Source organism: Vanessa atalanta, chromosome 1 (genome assembly GCF_905147765.1).
Source record: "Vanessa atalanta chromosome 1, ilVanAtal1.2, whole genome shotgun sequence".
NCBI lineage: Eukaryota > Metazoa > Arthropoda > Insecta > Lepidoptera > Nymphalidae > Vanessa > Vanessa atalanta.
In genome coordinates this window covers 13209032-13225033 of record NC_061871.1, presented here as the reverse complement: position 1 = coordinate 13225033, position 16002 = coordinate 13209032, and the positions used below count along the sequence as shown (strand labels likewise).

The 16002-nt window shown below is 31.4% G+C and overlaps 1 protein-coding gene across 1 annotated transcript; it reads right to left on the bottom strand.

Annotated features, from left to right (window-relative positions):
• Positions 1–9577: 9577 nt before the first annotated feature.
• Positions 9578–15599, bottom strand: LOC125065037 (pheromone-binding protein-related protein 6-like). The gene is made up of 6 exons (XM_047672476.1): positions 15524–15599; positions 11754–11829; positions 10693–10781; positions 10471–10573; positions 9804–9874; positions 9578–9674 (listed from the first exon to the last, which is right to left on the bottom strand). Exons 1-6 carry the CDS (start codon positions 15587–15589, stop codon positions 9657–9659), a joined length of 423 nt encoding a protein of 140 aa, XP_047528432.1. The 5' UTR covers positions 15590–15599; the 3' UTR covers positions 9578–9656.
• Positions 15600–16002: the final 403 nt, after the last annotated feature.

Below are 16002 nucleotides of genomic sequence, written 5' to 3'. Positions count from 1 at the left end.
AAACGTTTCATGTTATCCTTGTTCTAGCCGTGCGAAGCCGGGACGGGTAACTAGTACATTATGAAATATAAATGTTATTAACAACATATTTAGCAAATAGGAATACAAAAACTATAAACTATGATTTATTATCAATTGTACGAAAAAGCAAATCATTTCAATGAAATTGTTAGGTTATTTGGATGCTGATATATTACCAACAAATAATAAACAAAGCAAATAAAATAATATGATCATTAAGGTTTTCTTTTAAAAATAAAATATTAGGAGTAAAGAAACAGTTAAGTGCCACAGAGCACAGAAGCTAGAAGAATATGCTGGCTTGCTGCTCTATGACAATTCGTAAATGAATTAAAACACTTCCAAGTTGTTGCTATCAGAGTCATTATATTAAACACATAACATCATATTATTTTGCGTTTCTGTAACGAAGCACGTTTGTTTGTAAAATGACGCGATATCACGAAGTCTCTATTTTAGATCTATCTAATAATAGCTATATTTTTTGCTTAGAAAATTATTACTAAAAAAAGAAACAAAACTCTTATTAAACAAAGATATTTATTATTAAATTATACAACTTTAATTTAAAATCATTATGAATGTTTTGTTTGTCTGTATACACAATGCTTTAAGTACAATGAAAAGCGAGAGAGGTAAAATTCTCTTATCTTATTTAAAGTGCAGCGCCGCCTTACCCTCTCGTTGCGGGCGGTAATAAAACCGCAAATTTACTTGCAAGTCACGGACTAGATTACCGCGAACGTCGCGGCCTCTCGATCGGTCCACAGAACAGATGCTCAATTGCTTATCTCCTTTTCATATCTTACTTTAAATCATAACTTACATTTATAAAACGTGTAGTTTGTGAATTATACGTTTGTAAGCCTTAGTAGCACAACAAGCCTGTCTAGTGATTTAAAAGTTTTCCGTAGGCAAGAGTAATTTAAAAAATATAAAACATTTCTACCAAGCATGCGCTGCCGATTTCCCACAGCTGGGCTATGGCCTCCTCTCCCTTTAAAGCAAAGGCTTGGAGCACTTTCCACCACGCTGCTGCAATGCGGCTTGGTGGATATACATGTAGCAGAATTTTGTTATAATTAGACACATGCAGGTTTCCTCACGATGTTTTCCTTCACAGCCGTGCACGAAATGATTATAAATACAAATTCAGCAAATGAATATTCAATGCTTGCCTGGGCTTGAACCCAGGTTAAGATGCACGTGCTCTAACCACTGGGCCATCTCGGCTCATAACCTATGTCATATGTGCTTGTAATTTACTAGCTTACTAATTCTTTAAACCTCTCTTTGGTAACACAAATTTTAAGATTAAAATTATAATAATTATTATGAATTGAATAAATTTGATAAACAGATATAAATACTGTTATTGTATTAACAAATCAATCAAAACCAAAATAAACTTTATTCAAAAAGGCTTTTACAAGCAACTACAATGCAGCAACCGGCAACCAGCAACCGGCAAGAATCTCGGTACTATATATATATATTATATATGTATTTAGATATATATATGCTCAAACATTAATATATTTTTATAATTACTATTATTTTATAGATCTACAATTAATTAAATCCCTTTATCTCAGAGAAAAGAAATTGGGCCAAAAAAGTAGGCCCCATCAATGAATAAGTGCTGGTGGAGTTAGCAAATTGAATTGAATAAAACACACAAGTCCGCTAACGAGCCGGTGTTTACCCAAGTGGACACTAATTGGCTTAGCCGGTGGTCGCCATCGCATTCAAAACAAAACAATCTGAGCTCAGCGCTCGAATGGATATGGTATTTTCCCTATTTTTTTCACACTTTCGTTTGAAATATTTGCAAGCTGGCTTTGATCACCTTTATTGTGAGGATTCGTTGTCTACTTTCGAGTTTCAATATACGTTTTTGTAGACAAACCACATTAATAATTAATTGTTATTTATTTATAATATTAATTGTCAGACATTTTTTTATAAATTTTCGAAATTAATTATTTTAAGTATCAATAATATAACTAAAGCAAATTATATGCATTGTCGATTGACGGCAAGAATTCGTTAGAAATTGTCCCACAGATTAATAAATTTTGTTTTTATTTAACACATTTATTGCAATATTTTATAATATGTCACAACGTACATAATATTATTGTTATTATAGCATTATGGTTTATTTTCTTTTCTACTAATTCTTACATGAAATATGTATATAAAAATGTTTGTGTATTTTAGTGCGTTCAAAGTTTACAATTTAGTTTAAAGTTTGTACTGTTTTTCTGTCATAGGACTTCCAACGTACGATAGATGTCGCAGCGCATCGGTAAATTGTTTACAAACAAAAAATACAATGAAATTTATGTCTAATATAACTATAAATAATTCGCCTGTGTTATCAACTAATATAGTGATATTTTGCAATTTATGAACACTTCATACATAAAAAAAACTATTACAATTATTATATTACATCATTTGCCATGAATTTGTGTCATTTAATTGTGAGAAAAATTGTTATATAAAATTAAAGTAGGTTTTATTTTATCGCGTTTTGATAAATGTTAACTGTGTTCGATTAAGCCTTATTCATTGAGCATTATTACTAATAAATATGTAATAAAATTATTATAAAACTGTCATTAATTTACGTTTAACCGTTTGCAATTTGTACCCTTAGCTTACGGGGATATATAACAATGTTTATAATAATGCAAACGGATATACGCGTTATATTTATACATACGTAGTCATCGGCTAATTCTATGCTAACTCAAAGCAAATGATTATATAGTATAAATCTAAATAATATAATAATACCATATCCAATTAATTTAAAAACTAGTTTAGTTGTCATTTGGGGTGAATCTTGAACGAAAATACAATCACTGTAACAAGACGCTCAACTTATTTAAGACTTTAATTACTTTGCAATTATATGAATGACTTCAATTTATAACCACGGCTTTCGTATTTTTTTCGGGATAAAAAGTAACTTCCAAAATCTCACTCTCCGGCCAATAAACTATTTCGATGAAAAAACATACGTCGATTCGTTTCTCTGTCACTGAGTGAAATGTTTAAAAGATCTTGCTTTCAGAAAACAGAGACACAGTATAGAACTAAGTTATATATTTTACAAATAATTAATGGTAAAACATTTTATAATTGATAAGCATATAATGTGATCATTATTTTTTTTAAACTAAAAACTGCTTGCAAAATGCAAATCTTATTTTTTATTTTTAAACAAAGGAAGCTAGCAAGCAGCCATAACATGTGTAGCGGTACGCCTAACATTTTTTTTTTATTTTTATAGCACTGCAAAATTAAATTGTAAAAAATATGGGCTCAGCTCATTTCAAGCGGATAGGTAACGAAATCCTTCATGTCTGCAAAATGCAACTACATCAATGATATAGCAACAATATACTTTGTATTTATTGATATGTTTTTATATCTCATTAGGATTTGTTGCATATCATAAGCAAAGTAACACAAAATATAACAGTCTAATAAGAGCCAGGTAATTTCGGAGATGCCGCGAGGCAGTCGCTAACTTAGGTACACACCTCAAGCGAAAACAGTAAAGGAAAATTTAAATAAACACACTTAAGTTTACTGCGGTGAAATGAGCTCGAAATAAAAGTAAACATTCCTCTTCGTATTCAAGTCTGCAAGTACGAAAGAAATATTAATTGTGTTAGCCTAATTTATAATGTCTTCTAAACCAGAATGTTTTGAAAACTTTGAATATAATTATGCAATGTTATAAAGCGGGCAAGGTATTTTGAGACTTGCAGATTATCGGATGATGTTATTAATATATATTAATGTTTAAACAATAATAATAATAGGCGCTGGTTTTTTTTTTAATAATGGTCAGGCTTAAGATATGGAAGTATGGATGGAATATATGGATGCGTATGGTTTGTTCACCGCCTATTAGTCGTGTCATTCGATCCCTATGATCGAGATTAGTACCACGAGGAATTGACTAACCTACAAATATAAGCCACGATATTAAAAACAATAACAATATTACACCACGAAAAAAAACAGTGACCTTGAAAGTGTATTTCTAAGAGCTATTTATAGACGATCGATTTAAGATATTGAATCGTCTTCTCTCGTATAGTATAGTATAATGATCATAATTTAGTGTCAGCGTGTTCCGTCTCTTTGACTGGTAAAAAGCAGACAAAACGACCGACTTGATTTGTTTCTTACTAAATTCGTTCATGTGAAAGATTGAACCAGATCAACCGTCATTACTGCCGATAGAAAAATTGAAATATATTCGATTGAGTTTTATATCTCTATGTATTTAGAGATATCTTGAATTTCATCGAACAATCCCGGTTTTTTTAAAACACAATTTGCATGTCTGTCTTTTATTTTTTTCATTAAAATAAAGTCATTATTTATTGTAGTTATTACGCTGTTTGTTGCAATCGGACGTCGCCTATACACATCGCTTCATAGAGGTTCGGTGATATCTATAAAATTCACTAAATTTATTCCTGAAATCTTGAATTGACGACATCAAAATTAAATAGCAATAGAGATAAATTATCTCTGATTGCTTTAAAGTAATCAAAATATACTATATTCAACCATCTTTTAATCTCTATTTTACTAGATTATTTAAACGTAAAGCAGAAGGAATTCAGTAATTAATCTTTTATAAGAATCATATGTATAATAAAACTTAATTATTTAGAGTAAAATTTTGTATAATCAAATTATAACCTAGAAATATTAAGTCCATACCTTTTTGTCACTTTTAGAGAATTATAATAATAAATTAAGGAATAAATGTGTAAGAAATTTAAGCTTTATTGTAGAATCAAATACCCTACATTTACCCCCGGATAGAATTAATGCAAAGTTGGTGAATTAAATCAACCGAATAGCTGAAAAGGTACTAAAGCTTAATAAACTATCTTTTGTAATAGACGTTGAAATTCCATCAATTAGCATCATATTATTATACTACTCAAATTATAAGTTTTTACATAAAACTTTAAAAACGAAATAAACACTATTTACAATATTCATATGAACTCTAGCCGTATCTATCAAAACCTAAAACGTATACAATCCGAGTTGGTGCAAATAGTATTCAGATCGCGAAAGTAATTTTAGAAGTGTTAATACAAGGCGGTGCGTCTCAGTGGGTTCTCATGCCGCGCTTACGTCACACCCGGCGCGCGCCTCGGCATATCACTGGCTTGTATCTTGTGTTCAATTTGCATATAAATTGTGTCTTGCGGTCAGACAGCCCCACAAGATGACACACGTCTATGATGTCCCCAACCAAAAGTTTATCATATCACCCAAATTGCATAGAAGATAGTATTATGTAATCCTGTAATTTAAACTCTCTCGATTTGAATTATGATATAATTATAATACATTTATATAGGTAGACAAATGAACTTGCTAATGTATAACTTTAATAGATGTAATAATTTAATGGCGGTCATAAAATCATCTTTTATCGTTACTAAGTTAAATTAACGCCTGTATTAGTCTTCATCACCCTCGGCTTCTAACGCAGCAATAAAACGATGAAAGAACGTAATTTTTCAGCAAATCATCTCCGGCCGCCATGAAGTCATCAATATTCATTTTGCGGCGCGCCTCCAAAACAAACACCTTTCCGAAGTAGCATAACGCGGTTCCTTTGAAGGCAACTATGACGCGGGTGACGGCTCGCCGGCGCAGGGGGCTAACTCAATTTATTTGGATAATTGACTTGTTTCACAAGCGCGTTGTATACCAATAAATTGTTTCACTTTACTGAATAGATTATAACGATATCGTCATTACTTTAATGTGTGCTCTATAGCGTACAATATATTTGTATTCTACTCAAGTTGCCTTAATTAGTATTGAATATTTATTAGATATAAAAGTAAAGTAAAACGATGTTCCTCTGTTGGGCTAAGACAGCCTCAGCTTTATAGGAGAATATTTTGGAGATTAAGGATAGGTATGGGATATTATGGCTTGTTATCTAAACTAATATTATAAAGAAGTAAAATTTGTTTGTTTGTACGTAGCAGATAATCTCGGGATATGATGATCATATTCTAAAAGCATGTAACTGGTGCATTATTCCTGAGTGTAATTATATTTATGTTATATATTTTTTTTTAAACTGCACCCTTACAAAGCAAAGGCTAGTTTGACATATAAAAAATAATAATTTGTTTGTGTAAAAATTAAATGAGAGTTTAACAAATGCTACGAACGATTATATAAGTATATAAGAACAGAGTGTGTTTAAATATATATTCATATAAAAAACAATATATTTCATAAGTGGGTACATACATAAGAAACCCTTTTTTATTTTATTTCCGACATTTTAGACAGTTAGAGCAAATTGTTATTATTACTCCAAAAGATTATATTCCGATTTCCAAAATCTATATCCAATAAATTGAATCAGAGTATTATAGTGTATAATTTAAGGAAGGTCCAGTGGATAGGGCGATACCGGCGAAGTACTCTCCGTCGCTTCCGCAACACCCCTTACATTTGCATATAAATTATGTCCCACATATTGAGAAAGGAAACTTTGAATGTCGTAAACTCATATTATGATGACATATTATATGAATGACGTTTATCGAAAAAATAAATATTAGTAATCTTTATACTTTCTAGATTATCCTAATAGGCTATTTGACAATGCGAAAAATAAAGTGACAATTATTGTAATCAGTATATATTATGAGTTTAAAAATGGTTATTTATTAACGAAAGTTGAAAATAATAATTAATTTATTCAAAAAACCATAAATAAAAATGCATTTTTTTAAACGTTAGCCACGTGACACAAAACGCTCCTGATTGGTCGGGCTTATGATGATGTCACTTGCTTGTTAACCTCGTTTGCCTACTGTATGTAGATTATATGTGCCACAGCTTACACAGGCAAGTGACGTCACAGACCCCATTGCAGCGCCATATTGTCAAAGTAGCGTAGGAATTCTTAATTTGATATTTTTCAGCAAATATGTTTTAGAATAAAAAAATAAAAAAAAAACAACTTTTATTGTGTTCCTTAACCTCTACAAAATAATATAAAATAGATTTTAAAAACCAATCAAATAGCATATTGTTATGATCTTCAACGATTGAAATTAGATACATAGATAGACGTTACAATTTCTAAGCAATATTTAGTGTCTCAATAAAAATCTGTACTAATTAATGAGTTGACGTTCTTTTGTTATGTTTAATTGAAAAAATAATAATAATTAAACAATATGCATAAAACTTATACCAAAATATGCGGTGCGTTTCAGAGAAGGTTAATATATGAAAATATTACATATAACTAGCCACGCTTCGCGGGTTTGCTCGGCTTGAATTTAGACTATCAACGTGACAACAGTGAATTTTATATTCTTCTGTAAAATAAAACCTTATGTAACACAAAGTGTAAACTATATATAAAATAAAGCTAAAATTGAGCTCTTAAAAAGTATATACTAAATAAACGGAATCAAAAGAACGCTGGCACAGCTCTATTGATAAAATGATTATTGAAACGAAGGCACCGGTGGATTGGTTTAGCCGGCGCACGTACGGCCGCGGCGCTCGGCGTCCAGCCATCATTACGGCGGCTCCGCGCCAAATTGCGACATCCGCAGCCTTTAACCGTTGCACTGGCTGCACTGCCCTCACACTGACCGACCGACCAATTTGACCCATTTCATCATTATAATAAATATCATTTCTGGTACTGAATTTCAAAATATTTTACTTAATAGATTCTAATTCTCGAAGATTCTCAGTTTTTTTAGAAATAATAATCTAATATCGCGCAGAATAAATTTACTTGGTTGTGTTATTGTCAATAATATTTTTTACTTTATTTTATTTTTTGGTTGGTATGACTATATAGGACATTATTATATTAAAATAAGGTAAGTAATGATTTCATACATGACCGCGTAAAATTATGAAAATATTTCTTATTTACAGAAAATTAATTCTCTTAAACTGAAAAAATAAATGTCAAAAGCTTTCAAATTACGGAGAAAGGAGTCACTGCAGTCGCTGCTTATTACGGAAGAAATGTCTGATTCAGAATAATTTCTTTCATCATAATCTTCCAGAATTCAAAGGAAAGAGTTTTATGGTAGATATTTGTTGTGCCAACCGCCGTCAACCCTGGCCCGTCCCGCGGCGTACGCTACTCTGTCCACAGTAACAAGCTACTGCTGTTTATTTTACCGCAATGAATTTCCTAGAAATATTTTCTTCGTTTTTTAATTTTGAATACATTTGAGTACAATTCTCTGTGGCGGTGGCGCGCCCCCGGCAATCTCCAAATTGCCTCTTTATGTACAGACGTTCCGACCCTCGGTTTTTCCGTCTTTTGAATGTCGTTTTGCTGTTAAATAACGGTACTCTATTATTGTAATTTGGATCATGTAAGTTTTATATCTGTTTAGGTATTTATGATTGATTGCACGCATATTTTTTTTGAAATTTTTATTTGCTTTGAAATTACGACTAAAGCGAAATTGTACAAAGGAAAATACGTAAAAATTCTAATGGACACAATATTTTCATCAATTCTCGTCAAGTTTTGTAACTTTACAACCGTGAAAAAGATGAGAGAAATACAATTTACAATTAAAGAAAATTGTATAAAAATAAGCTTTCCTTTAAATCTATTTACAATTTAACATCGTTTGCTTATGACTTAAGTACTTCTATTTATGAAAAACTCCCTTTTTAAAATTAGCTTTTAGCGAAAGAATTCCTTTGAATTTCAATCCACTAAAGATCACAATTACACGTTTTACAAGATTCGAACTCATTTATTTTTCCTTAAAGAAATTATTTCTCGTGAAGCAAATTAATTCCTTGGCATTATACTTCTTTCAAAATCTGAATAAACTTGGAAAAGATTTCATAAAAAATAGACGAGACCGAGAGCCTGCGGCTAACGCCAAATTACGTCGTTATTTACAAGTATTTTCTTCTTACCGGAAAGGACGGATAATATCAGCACGCGGAATCACACGGGATTAATTGAACGGTAAATACGAATGATTACATAAATTTATTTAATTTACTAAATGAATATTGTTATTGAGATTTTTTCTTCAATAATATAGACGGTTGACGGTTGATTTTGAATTTACAAACAATTTCAATGATAATAACTCATAGATCGTTATATTTTGTGTGACATATGAATACTTGTATGTTTATACTTTATTGCACAAAACACAAAGACAAGATCATACCAGGGTAACAGAAAATGAGGGCAGTCTGTCCCTTCATAGCGTTCTCTCACAGACAATATTTGGTTAAAGAAGTTTAGTATACGATTTACTCGAAATATAAGTAAATTCCAGCATTTCAAATCGACAGAACCATATCCTTATGATAACTTTTCTTAAAATATAATAGTCTAGTATCATTTTTTTCTAATATATAATGTTTGACTTAAATTAATTCTTATATCATTCTATTCTCTTCTCTTATACTAAATATCCTGGACGATGACGTAGGGCATTATAAATAAAAATAAAACATTTATTTATCTTTAATTTTATGTTATATATTAGTGTATTAAATTAATTGCTTCTCCAATAGTCAGCTAGCCTTAGGATTTAAAATAAGAAATAAAACTGAAACAGAAAAAAAATATATTCATATTTTATCCTTAAAATCTGTTTTATATTAAAACGTTATAAATGAAATGAAATTATTTAATACTTTTTTATTTTTTATTTTTATCAAATGATAATTAAACTTACTTTAGGATCTTTGGAGTAAGAACATTTGTGGACATCGAATGCTCTCTGACATTTATCTTTATCAGGCGTATCTAAATAACAGAAATCGTTATTTAAAATTAATACCCTGTTTATAATTTACCAAGCAAAAGCTATGATGACTTTCCACCCAGTGTACCTTTTGCATCATTGCCTATCAAATCAAAATTTAAAAAAAAAACAATAACACATAATTCTTTAGTAGTTGTTTTTTTATAGTGCGACATAAGACGTACGATGTTTCCCTTCACTAGAATCAAAAAGAATTATAAACATAAATTAATCAAATGAAAATTCACTGGTTCTTACGGGGGTTTGAGCTCACAATCTTCGACTAAGATACATGTGTTAAATCACTAGGCTATCGTATCTTAATATTGATTTGAAGGGAGACGTTGAACACCTATCATCTTCGACTGCATCCAATCGAACCGTTTAATGTGTTAATGTGTTTAGCACACAAAGATAAATAAATATTGTTACGACATTTTGGATATAGCAAAATGTCGCTATAAATGGACTAAAACATTTTTTAACTTACCTCAGGCAAAGGTGCGACGGGTAATGCCAGTAATATAATATAAAAATATATCTTTTTTATACAATCTTACTTTTTTTTTGTAATTTGAGAGAGACTAATTAAACTCACCGAGTCCTTTACAGGCATTTATCATTTTCTCGACTCGATCCGTGTACTTATCAGGGATTAAACTGACCATCATGTCATAATCAACGTTACCATCCTCGTCCACCTAAGGATGAAAGCGATCGAAATGAAAATAATATTAATATAATTAAAAAATATAGTGTCAGTTAAATAAAACAGTAATGCTATGAATAAATAAACAAAAAAGGATAAGTAATAACTTACAAGACTCCCTTCCTCCAGTAAGCAGAACATGTAGCACTTCAATTTGACGTCTTCCTTAAATATGCCGTTTTCGCAATTCGCTATGTCCTCTGGGGCCAAGTAAAAATAAAGACTTTCGAAACATACATATATTACATTTATATTCTCTGATTACGATAAAAGTTGAACATAGATGTTATATCATTAACACATACATACACACAAACACGTCCACACTCGTATATAAAGTGGATTTTTTTTCCTTAGTTAAGAACTTTTATTTTTCACCACAACCACTATTTTTAGTACGAACAATAATATTTAAGTACTATAAATATATATATTACAGTTGTTTATTAAAAAATATATAATTTGTATGTGAAATAAATATGATAAACTTTGACGATGGCCTAACGAAATTACGCTATATGCAAGCGCCTTTACCGCCAAAACGCAAAAAATATTTGAAGGTTGATTGGGTTTGTGTTAATACAGGCAAAAGGTCATAACATCTTAGAACCTATGGTTGGCGGTGAATTTAAAGTCTATGGGCGAAAGAGATCGACCTTAGTACAAAGTGTATGAACTATATTGTTGAAGATATTATACAAGACTTGAGATAAAGGTATAATCTATAATAATATTTTAAATGCGAAAGTAATTATGTACGTTATATGTCCACGCTTAAACCGCTGAACCGATTTAGATGAAATTTGGTATGGAGGTAGATTTAGTCCACTCTTACAACCCTCGAGGGGATAAAATGGTGGAGACAGTTTGGGTACTACAAGTAAAGTTTCATTAATCTGAAATGTAAATTGAAAATTTCATAATATGTTTTTTCTCGTCGTTTACTTCAATTTAAAAATATATAATAATATTTTTTAATTAGCTTAAAATTTATAGTTATTTCAGATACACCTTGAAAATCATTCAAATAAAGTGGAAAAATATTTATAAAAATTAGATGCCAGTTCTGTTATTATTTATGACAATGTGAAAAGCTTAGTTACGAATATATCACGTCATACACAAGCGAATCAAGAACAAAGTTAACGGAAATAACGTTTTCTTTCACTCACCCTCCGCCACCCCGGTCTTGCCGACGCACTCGTTATGAACATGTTGTATTATTTCTTTGATTTCCTCACTAAGTTCCTAAAAATACAATTTGTTTACGTGAAATCATTTTTCGATCGCTTTTCCGGATCTCTATTGGTTACAAAAATATTTCAAAGACAAACAAGGGATTTGTTATTGAGACGATAACAAGCTTCATATTGGTGTAAATTTAATCTGTTATATCGTAGAATTGGAATATTTCAAAGGGAAAACGTTTTTAAATATTTGTCATATAAAGTTATATCTGTGTATGCCATTAGAAAACTATGAATTATTTATCACTTACAATACTTAAAAATACTGGGCCGATTTTAATGAAACATTTTATTCTTTTATTTCATTTTTAATCTTACAATTAGTCATACAAACTGATATCGCTATAAAAACAGGTGTTGATCTATAATAATGGAATCAGTTATGCAAAGTCCTCGACGGATTTGTTATGAGGACTCCTTTAAAAACATAACTATACTTAAATATTTTTTATAGCACAACTATGCTATAAAAAATAACGATCCGATTCACTTGTCTGACGGACAAATGGGCCACCTGATGGTAAGTGGTTGTTGACCACTTACCATCAGGTGGCGTCGAAAGTCTACACATATTAACCATTCCTTAGATCGCTTGCACACGCACCGCCAACCATGGATAGGAACTAAGATTTTATGTCGCTTGAGCCTGTAGTTAAACTGGCTCACTTACCCTTCAAACCAGAACAAAAACAAAATCAAGTATTGCTGTTTGGCGGTTGAATCTGTGATGAGTGGGTGGTTCCTACCCAGATGGGCCCTGTAGACTGTTTATGTTGCTGTAATGATGGCGCGAAGCCGGGGACACAGATGACGTACGAATATACAACGTTCTTAAATTTAAAATGTATAAAACAATACACAACTGTCCGTAGCCATGTACGTATATGTAGGTTGTTTATGTGGTTGGAGAGAAATTCAGCTTGATGCTCAAGAGAAATAAAATAAACTAAATACGAGATTATAAATCAAGATGACGGAATCATTACCGAAATTGATATTTTATATATAGCTGCATGCTTCGAATATTTTTTAAGCTCTTATTTCCATTTTTTTTATTGACAACACAACTAACTAGCAGAGGAAAAAAGATACTGAAATATTTTGCTTATTTATAAGATATAATAACGATTTTCATTAAGATTTTTTTTTATCGGTAAAGTCTTTTAAAAATTACTAATCCACGTTATAATACATACATTACGTACATTAACAGCCTCTAAATTTCCCAATGCAGGGCTAAGGCTTCCTTTCCCTTTGAGGAGGAGGTTTGGAGCATGTTCCACCACGCTGCTCCAATGCGGGTTGGTGGATACACATGTGGCAGAATTTCGTTAAATTAGACACATGCAGGTTTCCTCACGATGTTTTCCTTCATCGCCGAACGCTAGATGAATTATAAACACAAATTAAGCACATGGAAATTCAGCGGTGCTTGCCTGGATTTGAACTCACGCGTTCTAACCACTGGGCCATCTCGACTCCATTACAATAACACACACACAAATACATTTTATACATAGTATGTGCAATGCATATATTTTTTTATGATAATCTTCAGTTTTATCATTTACATATATTTCTTAAGAAACCCTGAATTTGTTACGCACAACATAAACCAATAAACTTATATTTACGCATTTTTACTTAATGTAGTGTCATTATACAGTCCCTTAGTATATTTGTTCTACATAAGATCCCTTTGTGAACTCAGCGAGGCAAAGAAGTCACTTCAATATTAAAAATGACATAACATTCTCAAAGAAAATTATTTAGCTGAGATTCCACGGGGACCAACCCTATGCACGTCAACTTGTATGATAACGTTAAATATTCATTTAGACAACTAAGCATCGTTTCCACTATATTTTCAAAAATAATATATCGTAAAAACAAATATAGTAAGACATTCTATATGTTAATTTACATATTTCTTTGAATACATGCTTATTTTTGTTTGTATTATGCGAGTGGTCACGCATCGCTCATTTGATTGGCATTGTACATTTGTTGTTGTAACTTGCATGAGCGTTTCTGCATAGTACAATCACTGTACAGAAGATGGCGCGCGAATCGTATCGGGTAATTGCTTACAAAAAAACTGAAGACGATTTAAAACGCAGGGCAGATATTAGATAGTAGTTTGTTTACGTTTTAAGAACAATTTTATTATTTAAAGATATAACCATCTTTAAAAAATAATTAAGGTGGTAGAGGTGTGGTCTAGTCTTATACAAGATGACCGAGATCTCATTGGATTCAATTAAAATAATGAGGATTGAACCAAATTCAAAATATTCTTTATTCAAGAAGGCTCATACACGCACATTTGAATCGTTGTGTTATAGTTTGGAATTAAATGTATGACCTATGAGATCTCGGTCATCTTATATAAGACTAGACCACACCTCTACCACCTTAATTATTTTTTAATATTTACAGATATTCCCAATAACAGACCTGTGTAAGGAAGTTGATACTAGTACATTTATATACCTCGGAAAGTACGTAAATCTAAGTTTCCTGCGCCTGGTCTCTCACCGGTCGAGTCGGAATTCCGTTCCACCGGACTATGAGAGTGCATCTGTATACGCAACTCTGAGAATCTTATTTCTGAGATTGACCACCGTGGCGAAAAACTAATTCAGAATATTATTAACATTTTTGACAAGTTAAATTTTTTTTTGCGTAAAGTATAAGTCTCAGCATAAACAATGATCCACTGTTTGTTGAAGGCATAATGACGATTATTTGCCATAATCCAATGTTATCTCTAGCTTACTATTCAATGCAGGAATTTGCGGTCTACACGCGGCCCCGGTGCGGCTGCAATGCGGTTTTATATATAACCTAATACTGCGGTCCAGTGCCGGTGCGGCGGCGGCACCATGTAAACGATTCCTTATTGTAAATGTCACACACAGATAATCAAAAATTTGATGTTACAAATAAAAATAATAATGAAATATATGAATACTAAATAGTTCATATTCATGTATACACATTATTTTTATCACTTGTGGTTGAGACTTGTTACCATTCAGTTGTAAATACGAGTACATTTCAATTCAAAGGCAAAAGAGAGATCTTATATGCCATATTATAAGTAATTATACTTATTGCAGTGGTAGACAACACACTTATCATATAAAGTATGCCTAGGTCGACTGACTCCATAATTATTATTTTTTAAATTATGAATAAATTGAAAAGTAATGGAAAAAAGTTGTAAAGGAGTCTTTTTCGCATCAGCATAACATATTCGCAGACGACGCGAGACGTTGAGCAATAGTGTCGCGTGCATTCCCGCACCGTCACTCATCCATCAACTCCGATCTTCTCTACGTTTCATAAACTACAAGACACGTCACAGATAGTGAAAAATTGACTTTGTGAAAGTACTCCGGAATACTTAGGGGACGCCTCGCAAGTATCATCTGTCTCTTGCAATTACTAAAAATGTTTTCGTTCTAATTTCCGAATTACGAGTCATCGTTATTGTAAAATTCATTGTCCAGAATTTAAGACATTTGTACTACTTTTTTAAAGAATGTTTGGTAGCAAATATTTTTATTCTAGTATTAATTCCGAATGCATAAATAATAATAAAAGTTTTAATTTTCTATTATATTTCGTTAAATAAATCCTAGTAATTAAAAAAAACATATATATTTGAATTATCGTAATGGTTAACTTACCGGTTTTTCCTTTGCTCCGTGTCCAAAAGTTATTAGAAGGATAACAAGCAGCGCCGCCGGTAGCATGGCGTTTCGCTGTCTTTGCTCCAAAGATAGACTAACGGCGAGTCGTTTTTATACTGGATAAGATCGCCTTTCTAGACTTAAATTATAACGTGTAAAGCTGTAGTTATCTAGTCACTAATTAGCACGATACCAGCATTAAATTTTTATTGCAAGGTGTAATCAAAAGGCGTGAATTTTAGACTTATGAATGAATAAGCAAGTAACTTTGCGACGCATAACTTGGAGTTAAAATTCTATTGTCATTTATTATGAATATAATTACTTCTATACTCTTATCATCAGCTTATATCTGTTCCTAATGAAATAATAGTAGAAAAATTGCATGTCATGTCAATGTCATCAGTACAAAATTCATTTATTAGAAGATATACAGGAATAGATAGATTGATAGATAGATAAGAATAGATAGATAT

What these genes read in the sequence shown, in the direction of transcription:
- LOC125065037 (XM_047672476.1), bottom strand. Translation starts at nt 15,589, where the DNA reads ATGCTACCGGCGGCGCTGCTTGTTATCCTTCTAATAACTTTTGGACAC. An exon ending in CAAGACCGGGGTGGCGGAGG is followed by an intron (nt 10,782 to 11,753) that starts GTGAGTGAAAGA and finishes ACTTGGCCCCAG; the next exon opens with AGGACATAGCGAATTGCGAA. An exon ending in AAATGCCTGTAAAGGACTCG is followed by an intron (nt 9,875 to 10,470) that starts GTGAGTTTAATT and finishes TCTGTTATTTAG; the next exon opens with ATACGCCTGATAAAGATAAA.